The 12,972-nt window shown below is 33.5% G+C and overlaps 1 protein-coding gene across 1 annotated transcript; it reads left to right on the forward strand.

Annotated features, from left to right (window-relative positions):
- The first annotated feature begins 1,236 nt into the window (after positions 1-1,236).
- LOC112465454 (elongation of very long chain fatty acids protein AAEL008004-like) lies at positions 1,237-9,508 on the forward strand. Its single transcript, XM_025033006.1, has 4 exons — positions 1,237-1,487; positions 7,140-7,391; positions 7,472-7,715; positions 8,118-9,508. Exons 2-4 carry the CDS (start codon positions 7,140-7,142, stop codon positions 8,594-8,596), a joined length of 975 nt encoding a protein of 324 aa, XP_024888774.1. The 5' UTR covers positions 1,237-1,487; the 3' UTR covers positions 8,597-9,508.
- The last annotated feature ends 3,464 nt before the right edge of the window (positions 9,509-12,972 follow it).

A 12,972-nucleotide genomic window follows, 5' to 3' on the forward strand; every position in this document is an offset into this window, starting at 1 on the left:
GTTATATGTATGTACAACATTTATGTATTTAACTAAAATTATTTTTAAAAAATAATTTAATTAAATAGTTTAAAATTAATTTTTTTCTTAAAACATACTTCACGCAAAATAAATAAGTATAAGTATCTTTAACTCGAACATATATCTTACATTTAAAAGATTAATTATGTCGACAATATAATTAAATATTCTTAAATATTATCGATGATACAAATAGGATATTTGCATCAAAATTTCATCAATGCTCCATCATAAACTTTGTTTGTTCGAGTATAATTTTCTGATGCGCAAAGCCATATCAAGAATGAGATAATTAGATTCAGAGTCACGCAAATATTCTCCGTAATAACTACAGAATAGACTTAGTAGATTAAGTACATTGTAAACAATATTCTAAACATTCTCAAAGGCTAACACAATAGAATGTATTTATAATACGCAATTCTACACACCGACACAATAGACTGATAGAATTCACGGGCATAAAAACAATTTCCTTTATACTTCGTATTGCGCACAAATTTTTATTGTCACCAGGCTTACAAATATACATATATTTTTACGTATACAAATATGTATTTTTCTTCAATCGTATGAATATAAATTTTAAAAAGAAAGAATTCCGAAATAATTTATTTTCCATTAAATTAGTAACCGGTCATATACATGAGAAGAATGATATTTTATGCAGAATCAATCGGTAATGAGCAAAGTAAAATGTTTTTACAAAGTACCTTCTCTTGAAAGCAAATTGAATTACAAGAAACAACAATAAATTAGTACACATATATATTACTCCAATTTCGATCGGAATTTTCTTGTAACAAATCGATATTAAAGATCACAAAACTGTAAAATATATATAAATGTAGGTCTGTTATTACTTTCAATTTCGATATATATCTTGTTTATAGTGCAAATGAAAGTAAACTTTAATTTAATTACTACGATTGTCAATTTTACACGTCGCCAAATAAATTCGTCAAGTCACAGACCTTCGCCGACACTCTCATATTCTTCGTATCACAGCTATGATTGCATCCGTCGATTCAGGGCGAGTTTTGACGAGAATCACCTTCAACGGAGTAATAAAACCGCATGAACGAACGAAGCATCTTCATTCTCATCTACTCTTCCACGAGGATGATAGTAAGAAAGCGCGATGGATTAAAAAGACGTAACCTACGACACGCTCGTGGAGGTGTTCGATGAGAGACGATATAAGGCCCCGTGATAGCGGTGCGGCCTCAGTTTGTCGACTGATGCCTCGCGGAAGAGGTGTCTCACACCCGTGCTCGTGCCACGATCTAATTACCTTATATTTTGTCCTTTCTTCTTTTTCTCTCTTACCTTTTCGGATACGTCATCACGGTGGTACCACGGTCACACTCGCAAATTCAGCACCGTCTCTTCAGTGAAACTTCTGCACGCGCTTGTTTCGCACCGAGAGGATTTCGCAACGATAAAACCACGCGAAGAGTGACACAGTGAGTATAGCACGATTTACGTGCTCCGTGTGCGAACTGTTGTTATCACACGGCGCAGTTACACAATTCTTTATCACGAGAAATATTCAAGTTTAGATTCTGCATTTAAACAAGTTAATGATTGTCGGTATATTCCACGTGTGGTAGATCATAAGCAGGATTACGAATATTTATGCTTTTTTTCATAAATTGAAAAAAACATACTTTACGAAAGATTTTTTTTTTTTTTAACAAGATATCGATACAATGTTGATATGAAATGAAATAAATGAATATGTGCGTTTCAATTTGTCACATGTGACATTCGAGTTATGCAGATAGATAGTGAATTATTCTTGGCTGTATTATTAATATGTTGAGTGCACATACCGTAACGATCACCGATTTTATGGTATACAGACTGTTTTCTGTTTCATGTATACACGTACAAAATGCATAATAAAAAGCAGATTAAAAAGCGAATTAATAAATATACTTGGAAAAAGTTGCATTTTCAGTCAGAGAATTACATTTTTACAAATCTAAATGTAATATTCTTATTTCGAGCTCTACTAAAAAAAATGTTTTATTTGTAAATTTATTAAAAAAAATTATTTTTTTATTGACAAAGTTAACACGCTTATCACCATGAATCACATATTTCAAAACTAAATACAAAGAGATTTAGTCAATATAAAAATTTTACATTTATGATGTAAAAAGAAGAAAACGGAGGCATCGTAATTCAAGAAATAATGTGAGTTTTCTATGAAAACGTTAAAATTTAGTCAATGTAGATCTATTTTTGCTGGATGATACATATAATAGATATATACATTCGCAAAAAATTATAAACACTAACATTATAAATATATCATATATAAATATGATCTTTAATTATATGGAATTGCGTATATAATCAAAAATAAGTAACAAAAACGAGCATAATACTCAATGAATTTCTAACGTCGTTGTCATATCAGCGTACTTACACTTAATTTCAATATCATTAGTTGTATAACTATAATTTATCTCCTAAGAATTTCATTCATGTTTTTCTGAATCAATATTTTCTTGTTTGCCTAAACTCATAAATTAATTTATACGTAATCTCAAATAGTGAAAAAACGTGATTAAAATTGTATGTTAAATATTTATGTCAGATATATATTGACCGTTTAAGGTAAAAACATATGATTAAAAATATCGAGAGGCGTTTAATTAAGAACAATAATTTAATATACATTTTAAGAGTTGCCAAAATTTATTTTTAGTAAAGCAGACAAACAAAATGTATACTACTTACATTGTAGACATTATTAATTCATAAATATCTTCAAGCTAATAAATATTAATGATCTATTTATTTTTTATTTTTAGCATATTGATTGACGATTCATCTTCGTCACACGTCGCTAATTAATTTCTTAACAATAATATTTTAATTAAATATAATTAATAATTATATTAATAATTATTTAATTAAACATAATTAATAATTATATTTAATTTTCTTAGATATCACGCACAAAACGACTTCCCTCCAAATCAAGTTGCAGATGTACATATTTTTCAGTTTCTTCCGGAAAACTCTCGACTTTTGATCTCGGAAATATCGCACTTTGTTCTGCACGCCAACACAGAACTCGTTCGTCCTTCACAGATTTCTTCTACGGCACATTAGCGCGCTTGAGAAAATATTTTTCTTCGTTCCTTAAGGTCGGGCGAATTCCGTTGCACAGACATAAATACGTTGCGCATTAATTAAAAGCGAATTAAATTACGTGTGCCCGTATGAACATACGCAGGCACGCGATCACGCACGTTACCCGACATCGTGGGCGCATGCCGTAAGAACAGCTCAAAGGTGTCGCAGCTCACTTTCGTTATCAAATACATGCGGGAGGATGCGCCTGACTCGTCAAGCAAATAGCAGACTTAGCTCGTGATTGCCTCACGAGCCGAACGCCAAGCTTTATATCACAAATCCATTATTCACTTCCTTTTCTTTTTTTTTCATTCAAGAGTCAAAGTTCGCGTCATTGCTCGGCAAAAATACCCGGGGGACAATTTACATTGCACGAGATGTGAATTCAAGAAAACTTCCTGTGAATGACGGAGAAGAAAATTCTCATCCGGCACGTGCGCGTTCAAGAAGGATGCAGTCGTCGATGACGATGTCATGGAAATTCCATGATGATTACCGTATTTTTCGACATGATTTACGACCGTATGTCGAAACACGTTTGCAAATTCTATGTTACGCGTCTCGCTGACTTGCGATGAGATAAAAATTATTCGTACAATCAAACAAACACGGTTTTAGGATAATTGCCCAGAAAATTGGCCGTAACGTTCGATCGCGGAAAACGTTTCCGAGACGTTTTGCGAATCAAAGTATTTTACGACGAGCGGGTTAACGATGGCAACGGTACTATTTCTTACATTAGATCACTTATACAACGTAAGGGCAAGCTATAATCAAGAAAATTCGTTAATATTACACTCACGAAGAAAGTAAGATCGTATAAGTTGCACGAAAATCACTTTATGCGCGATGTGATAATAAAAACTGTCCGAATTGCGTTAACGCATGTCACTGCAGCGACTATATTCGATAATACATTTACGAGATATAAAAAAGAAATTATCTGCGCTCATGATTGATTATGGTTAAATATCGTAACATCTTAAGGAAAGGATCATTTTAATCTCCCGACTGGAGAGTCCGCTTGACGCATCGAGCACACTATACGTATGATTAGAGATAAGCTCCCTCATCGCCGTCGTCGACATATATATTGAACGTTCGGGTCTAAATGTTACGCATCTTTAAAAATACGTTCGCAGTAGAGTCGCGCCGTATTGCTGCAAGTGCAGGTCGACTCTATTAACGCGGCGGAACGAAGGAGCGAGCAGGATTGCAAGACGAGTATCGATACGACTGCGAACGCGTGTAAGGGACCGCATTTTTCCGCGGCGAGAAACGAGTTCTTAGTCGCATGTAGTCTTTAACGAGACGGCGACTTTTCCTTTCTGCTGCGAGCACGCGGGTTGCGAAATCCGCGACCGCGGACTTGTGCGAGTCACGCGCGGCGCTGTTGTTAGTCGTTTTTTTCGTCCAGAATAAATGGGTTTTGTTTTTGAGGAAATCGGGAATCGCGAAGTCACGGGAACGGGCCGTTTTCGCGTCTCTGCAAGCTCCCCTCGATTGAGAGAAGAGCACCTCAATTAACCGGGAGACTAGCAAGTACGCTATGCTGTTTAAGACGTGACGGAATCGAATCGGCAAAGGGAATTAGATCGACTGGTTTCGAAATAAAATGCACCAGCCATTCGTTCTGCACCGAATTGCTAAATCGCAAAAAAATATGGCTTGCAAATATATTTGACAATTTCCGTCCACCAACTTTCTTATCTTGTTACAATAAAGTTGCAACAGTAAAAAAAATTATCTTTCTCAGTAAACATTAAATCTTTAGTGTTATGGCTATAATTTGCCACTCAAAATTATTTTTTCGCAGTGCTGCGGTATTACTACAGAGAAGTGACAAAGCTCGACAAAGTTCATTAAGTACAATTTTTCAATTTTTAAAGCGACTTATTGTTATGATAAAAAACTAAGATTAAATTCCATTTGTTTAACTGAATTATTCTCGAACATAGAAAAAAATCCTTTATCTTCACCCGCTAATTACTCAAAGACCTCTGACGTCTCGATATTTTCATAATTTGTAATTAGTAGAATATCTATTTGATATATCTTGAAAAATATTACTAAAACGCAAACAGACGATCAATGCCTGTCCCAACATTGCTACTGTAGGAACATATATGTTTAGTCGCAGCTTTTATGTCATAGAGACGAAAGTCAAATATTGACATATTTAATGCGTCAAAAGTATCACCCACTATGAACATTGTGTACCACATTTGATGAGATAGAATCATTTACATACATCATAGTGCAATTTTCTGCACAAAACATATGAAATTGCGTGCTAGGCATATAATAATGTTAATTAAATAAAATTATTCGCGACGATTACTTTGAAATACTATGTTGCAAAATAATGAATGTCGAAACGGTAAAATCTGATATGTTGCAAAGTGAATTGTCATCATTTTTTATTACGTAATAAAAAAAATGAAGATAATGAAGCTCCTTCGACTTCCACGCAATTATTTTTCCAGGCACATTTTTCTGTCTCTTTTCCGGTGCAAATAAATATTTTTCCTTTTACTTCCACGCAATAATTTTCTGCAAAAATAACAGAATCTTTTACATCCCTCCCACGCGGGATTTGTGGCAACTTCGGGAACAGTTAAACAAAAAAAAGTCACGTTTTGCAGAATTTATCTTCACAACTATCGCGACGAATTACAAAAGCCAGGCGAAATCCAACGCCGCCTTTTACTTTAACATTTTCTCAAGGTTGAAAAATAAGATCCGTATTAGCTACCGATAAGAGCAAAGTCGCGAAGACAAGCGGGGAGAGCAGTGGCAAAGGCGGGTTTCCGCGCTCCTGGATAAACCATTTAGATCACTAGTTTAGTTTCTGATCTGCTTTAATCAGGTGAAAGGAGAGGTGGTTTAACCTTCCAAGGCGAAACGTGGCAATCCATAAATCCTCGAAACTTTGCGTTGAGCGTGCCGAAGATCGAGATCGAGTCGCGTGCCTCGCGATTCAAATCAAGCGAGTGCGTTGTGGTGCACCATCTGTTCCCTTTGTTCTCGTTGCGCGCTTCACAGCCTATCTCGTGAGAATACTTTAAGAAATAAAAATCGCGATAACAATGTACAGTTAATTCTGAGTTCTGAGTCACTGTTCTTTCTTAGTAACCATGTTCCCATTTATGATATAAACGTTATAAACAGAAGAGGAAGAACTGCTTTTATCAGAATTCTCAACGTTTCAAATGTAACTGATTTTAGAAAATTCTATTTCATTAAGTGTCTGTCTTTGAAAAAATTTTCAACATATTCATATCTTTTTTTATTATTAAGTGCGGCCGATACAAGATTGAAAAGCAGGATCTAATTGAAATGATTGCGAGCACGCGGATGCTCTCTCTTGTTCTGGTTTAATATAATTTAAACATTTTTTTTTCTTAATTTAAAATTAGATGTATATGCAGCAATATTTGTTATATTTAGATCCTTACTTTAATTTATTAGGCTACGACCGGTATTCTAACGTAACATTCAAAATAAACACTTTAGATCTCTTCTAATTGTCTGTGCCATAAACTCATAGTAGACATCACACTTTAGATCTCTTCTAATTGTCTGTGCCATAATCCCATAGTAGACATCAAACTTGACAAGCTTATCGATGATAATCAATTACATAATATAAAGAAGTATGATCCTGACGACTTCTACATTTCCTAGTTTTGCAACAAGTGTTACTTAAACCGTACACTTATTATAAATCGCGTTGCTCAGGCAACAAATATAACCATTTATCTAGAACGATATCTATAATAATCGGTAGACTTTTATATAATAATATCAATTAAACCATAACGACACTGTTTTCTTCTACCATAAAACCTCATCAGTTTTATAACGAGACAGACCGGCATAAAGCGCATTATACTATGATCATAAACGACTTCGCTTTAATAAGAAGTAACACAATAGTGACAAAAATATCACTTTGATTTTAGATGGCGCAATTAGTGCGATTGATTTACGATGGTTACCGAGACCTGATGGACAATAAAAGCGATCCGAGGGTCAACGATTGGTCGATGATGAGCGGCCCGTTTCCCACATTGGCGATCTGCTTGTTCTATGCCTATTTCGTTAAGGTCTTGGGACCGAAACTGATGGAGAATCGAAAACCCTTTGATCTCAGAAAAGTGATGATATGGTACAATCTCTTTCAAGTAATATTCTCCACGTGGTTGTTCAACGAGGTAAGTTGCCAAGCGGCTCTGTACAAAATGCAGAAGAAACTCATCGAGATAACCTTATCCTTTTTCTCTCGTGTTCGTAGAGTCTGGCCGGAGGCTGGGGAGGACATTACTCCTTCAGGTGTCAGCCGGTCGATTACTCAAACGATCCGATGGCGCTGCGAATGGCACGAGGTTCCTGGTGGTACTACATCTCAAAGTTCATGGAGTTCACGGACACGATCTTCTTTGTGTTGAGAAAGAAGAACGATCACATTACCACTCTCCATGTCATCCATCACGGCTGCATGCCCATGTCTGTTTGGTTCGGAGTTAAATTCACCCCCGGTAAGCATACAATCTCTATCTTTCATTAGCAGAGCGCAATCGATTAATATCAATCTTCTTGAAATTCGAGTCGATATGTATGGGCTTTTACTATTATCTCTCAATATAAAATATTTACATATTTTATTTCGCAAATATGCAAAATGTGAATTCAAATTTAGCGAGATTAGTTTGATACTTGTGTGTGATAATTAACTCATCAGAAAGCTTTTTATATTTTGTATTTTTTAAAATTTCTTTTTTTTTTTTTTTTTTAATAATTATAACATAATAACAATTATATAGCTCGAGTTTTCTGTGTGGATCAACTTGCGACGGATTTTATAAGATATTACATATTCATCTGTTATAATTGATAAAACGCAACCTGTCTATAATACTGATGATTTTTATTTCTTGTAGGTGGCCACAGCACCTTCTTCGGTTTTCTGAACACCTTCGTACACATCATAATGTACTCGTACTATCTCCTGGCAGCGCTTGGGCCGCAAATACAGCCATATCTGTGGTGGAAGAAATATCTGACCACCTTACAAATGATCCAGTTCGTCCTCGTGATGGTCCATGCGTTCCAGCTGCTTTTCATCGATTGCAATTACCCGAAGGCTTTCGTTTGGTGGATCGGCATGCACGCCGTTATGTTTTATTTCCTCTTCCGCAACTTCTACAACGAAGCGTACAAGAAGAAGCGTTTGAAGGACGCGTCGGGCAAGCAAAAGGACGATAAGAAAGAACAGAATGAGCACAGAAATGGCATCAAGGAGAACGGCAACGAAAATGGCGTGATATACGCAAATCAATACAAAATGGCCACCGGCTACATCTCGGACAGCGGCCTCAGAAATCGCGTGTTCATCGACAACCGAGGCTTTGATGAATAATATAAGAAGCCCCGCCCCCAATTCAAAGAGACTTCAATCGTGTATCGAGCGTACATTACACTGCGAATCATTTAGAGCACTTCGCCACATTGCACCACTACAGTCGCTATCCTCATATGGCGTGATAGAATAAAAGTAGTCCGTTAAATAGATAGAAGATATTAGAAGAAATGAAAAATGAGAGGAGGAGCGCGTTGAACGCCTACCGGAATTTCTGAAAGTCTGATCTTTTGGTGTTCCTTCTGGGTGCTTCGCGGCGAAGTTTTTTTACGCGTATAAATGAATATGCACTTTCTATATGTATGTATATTATATGTATGAACGGGTGTACATGTGTGAATGTGTATATTATACTTACACTTCGTGTAAGTTTGCTAGTTTATCGAAGAGCGAAAACAGACTGTGTAACGAAATTGCCAAAATGATCTTTCCAGTTAGGAACCGAACTGAAGCGGAATTGCCAAAAAAATGAACTTTCCAGTTAGGAACCGAACCGAAGCTCATTTTTTTATAGATTATACATTTCTTTCGAAAGAGGTGGCTTCTAAAGGAGTGATTTTTATTAATATTTATATATAGACCGCGTAAGAATTAAATCTGCGTTTGCTCATGTCTCCCTTTCTCCCTCTTTCAAAAATAGAGTAGTAACGTATCGAACTCTTGCCGCGTTTCATATCGAAAGAATAAAAAAGAATATTTATTTTGTACAAAAAGGAATATTTAATGAAATCATGGTTATTATAATTTTGACTAAGCAACAACGATGGTGCAATACAAAATCCGAATAAGGCAAAGACAGAAAATTTATCAATTTATTAATTTAAAGTAAGGATTTACATATTTACTGTATGTTTGGAACATACATATTTATTTATTACTACTTTACATCATTAAATTTTTAGGATTAAAAAATCTTTTAGTTTTATCTATAATCCTATTTCCGATAATCAGGCAATCTGTTTTTATTTTATATATTCTGTTAGATATTTTAATACTTCCATAAACATATTCGTTGTGATAAACTACATAATATATACATATAATAATTTTCAGAATTAATTATACTAAGAATTAATTACATTAATTTTATTTTTTTACACACACATCCACACACACACACACACACACACACATAAGAAGCAACGTTTAATATAAAACTCAAAATTTTCCTTCGTCATATCTTTTGCATAAATAATAAATAATAAAATAAGGTAACGTATATGGTCTTCAACAAATTGTAAATGCTTGCAAAGAAATCTGTATTTTTATAGTTTCCTCTTATCAATATAATATAAAAATAGCTGCTGTTTAAATAAAAAATAAATAAAATAAAAAAATCATCTTCTTTTAGATTAAACCATGTTTTTTGACAGATTCTATATAAATATCTTATTGCAATATTACGCCACTGTCAAATCAAATTTAATATTTAAAACAGTATTTCGAAATAGTCTTACACGTCATAGTGTAAAAACCACCACTTAAAATATTCTTCTTGGACATTGAACTGCTGCTGATATTTATTTTAAATTTTCTTTTGGATCATCTGTAGGTCAGGTGATCGACTGTAGCTTGCGCAAAAGCAAGCAAAAAGAAACATGGTCACATATATACCAATATCAGGTAATGAATGTTAAGATTGACACACTGTTGATAATATAAAATATTTATAGGTATCTTTTTTTTAGAGATAAAAATAGAAAAAAGACTAACAAAATCTCAGCAAAAAATTATCTAATTACTGTTTAATTATATCTAAACGTGTCTTGTATGTACCTATTTAAAAATAAGAAAATTGTTATAAAGAAAAAATTATTGATATCAATTTTTAATTTCTAGTTAATGTTAAATGAAAAAATTGGTAGAAAGATAATAATATTAAGATCAATGACTTTTATCTATAAGTAATTCTTATAGATAAGTCATTGAGCTCAATATCATTGAGTTGTAAAATGTTTATGAAATTCTATGAGGTAAAAACTACAATGTTCTTTAATCTGTTATCTTTTGTAAGATTTGTCTTTCTATTTTATTACAATATACCTACACTTTAGTCGCATATAGTATCGTGCAGATTTCGTTGTGCAGTAATTAATTTTTAATAATTTTTAATAATAATACCTAAAATTTCTAACAGTTTATATCGTTAGTATTCAATCTTTATCGCATTTAATTTACCATTTAAAATTTTGGAAATCCGTTCAAGATTCTCAATCATATAAGGGAATTTTTAACGTAAAGTTAGTTAATAAAATATATACATAAATCCAATCCAATCCAATTAATTATTACGTAAGCTTAATTAATAATAATTTCTAAAGATAGACAAGTACAACAGTAACAAGTAACAATGTAGTACAGAAAAAGCATGTAATTAATGCAGGTATCAAAGCGTGATAAACATCAATTCGCTATAATAACCTGGCAAGTATCAAGAACTTGAAGAAATTCATACTGCTCGTGCAAATATTCAAAAGCACCTCAGACGGTTAACGGTAAAAAAAAATACCGGCTTCTAAACCGGTTGGATGAGCAATTTGCTGATTATCCCAGATCGCAATATAACCGAATTCTCGCTGCGAAACAAAAACAGCCTAATCGCACGCGCCTCTGCTCAGAATGGGCGAAATAGACGGTGCTAAATTTTCAATGGTGAAAGTAAACGAACGGTGAAAGTCTCGCAAGACGCGGCTTAAAACAGCCACCGAGTGTATATGTAACCGGCCGCGTTCCGTTTAAATAATTCATATGCATCGGTATACGGGATGCATCATCCATAGATCGAGTATTTGCCGCGGTGCATTCCATGCATTAACGGCAATAAATATATTATATAGTAATACCATATATAGTAAGCCACATGAATATTGCTGGCTATATGTGATTGAAGAAATAATATTGTAATATATGTATATAATTGTATATGGGCTGGACTTGCAAATCTATGTATATCTATACAGATATAGTGCTATATCTGGCTGTATATAGGTCCAGATTAGTCACATGAATACATCTGGCTATATGTGACTGCATTGTATAGTTGTATATAATACTATACTTAGTTATATATAGAGTGCACTACTCACATATTATTATATCTGGCTTCACATACATTTATATACAATTAGATATGGTGCTCTGGTTGTATATAGGTCCACTGATTGCACATAAGACCACCATGTATTGCACCATGTATAATTAGATATGACACCATATAAAAACATATACAATTATATCTAATTATATATGTATATACCAGATATAATCATATATGATTATATCTAATCATTTTTTCTCGGAAAGCCCGAAAAAGCGCGCAACGCTTATTACACGATTTTCATTACACGATTGGAACGTGGAAGTATCCGTTATAAACAATTAAGCTCTAATTATACAATACACGAATAAGATTATATATTATGAGAAGTACGCGATCTTGTTACGAAGATGTATTAAGCAATTGATAGCAATTTTCTTGTAATAATTATCTTTCACACCTGCGTTTTGAGGTTGATAGCTATTACAAAGGCAAGTGCCTGCAAACTCAAAATAAAATTCACGTATTAAATTCTGCGAATTGTAACTGTATGGAAAAAAAAAAGAATTTCTTAGATAAAAATTTATTTCAATAGTTTATATGGCATAAAGAGAATACAGGAAATATAATCGAATGTAACTCGAAAATTTTAACAATTTCTGTCAATAAAAACAAAATTAATGAATTATTCATTTTTCACTTTAATTTGGCTTACTTTATAAAAACTATTAGCTATCGCTGTCGATGGAGTGGAAATGTATAACCACAAAAATAATTCTAGAAATATATGTATGTCTACACTCACCAACACACACACAAAAATAGCACACAGTATTTTAACCAGCATTCGTAACATTAATGATATTATGAATGTAACATCAAAACATTATAATTAAAAATATAATTAAAGATGATACACTTGTGCTATCTTTTTAGCCGGGACTGTAGCAAGTATAGCAGTTGTGTAATCTCACCGAAACAATCCTTGCAATGATGCAAAAACAGCATTCATAAATGTTTATAAACATAAGTGTGTTCGCAATTCACATGTAACTTGAAAAATGTTTTTGTATTTCATTAAAAATTTTAATTTAAAATCTGTTTTACAAATTTTGTTCCTATTTTCCTAAACACGTTTTTGTATTTTTACATAAGAGAAATAGTCGGAGAAACGTACGGCAAAAGATCTTCGATATTACCTTACTATAATTTGCGAAAGATACACCTGTACTATCTTTTTATTCGAGAATGTAGAAAGTATAGCAGTTTGCATAATGATATATCTCATCGTAATCCTCGCATAATACAAAAACAACATTTATAAGATTTATTCGGCCTA

Source organism: Temnothorax curvispinosus, unplaced genomic scaffold (assembly GCF_003070985.1).
Source record: "Temnothorax curvispinosus isolate PA1 unplaced genomic scaffold, ASM307098v1 QBEX01015206.1, whole genome shotgun sequence".
In the NCBI taxonomy this organism is placed as follows: Eukaryota; Metazoa; Arthropoda; class Insecta; order Hymenoptera; family Formicidae; genus Temnothorax; species Temnothorax curvispinosus.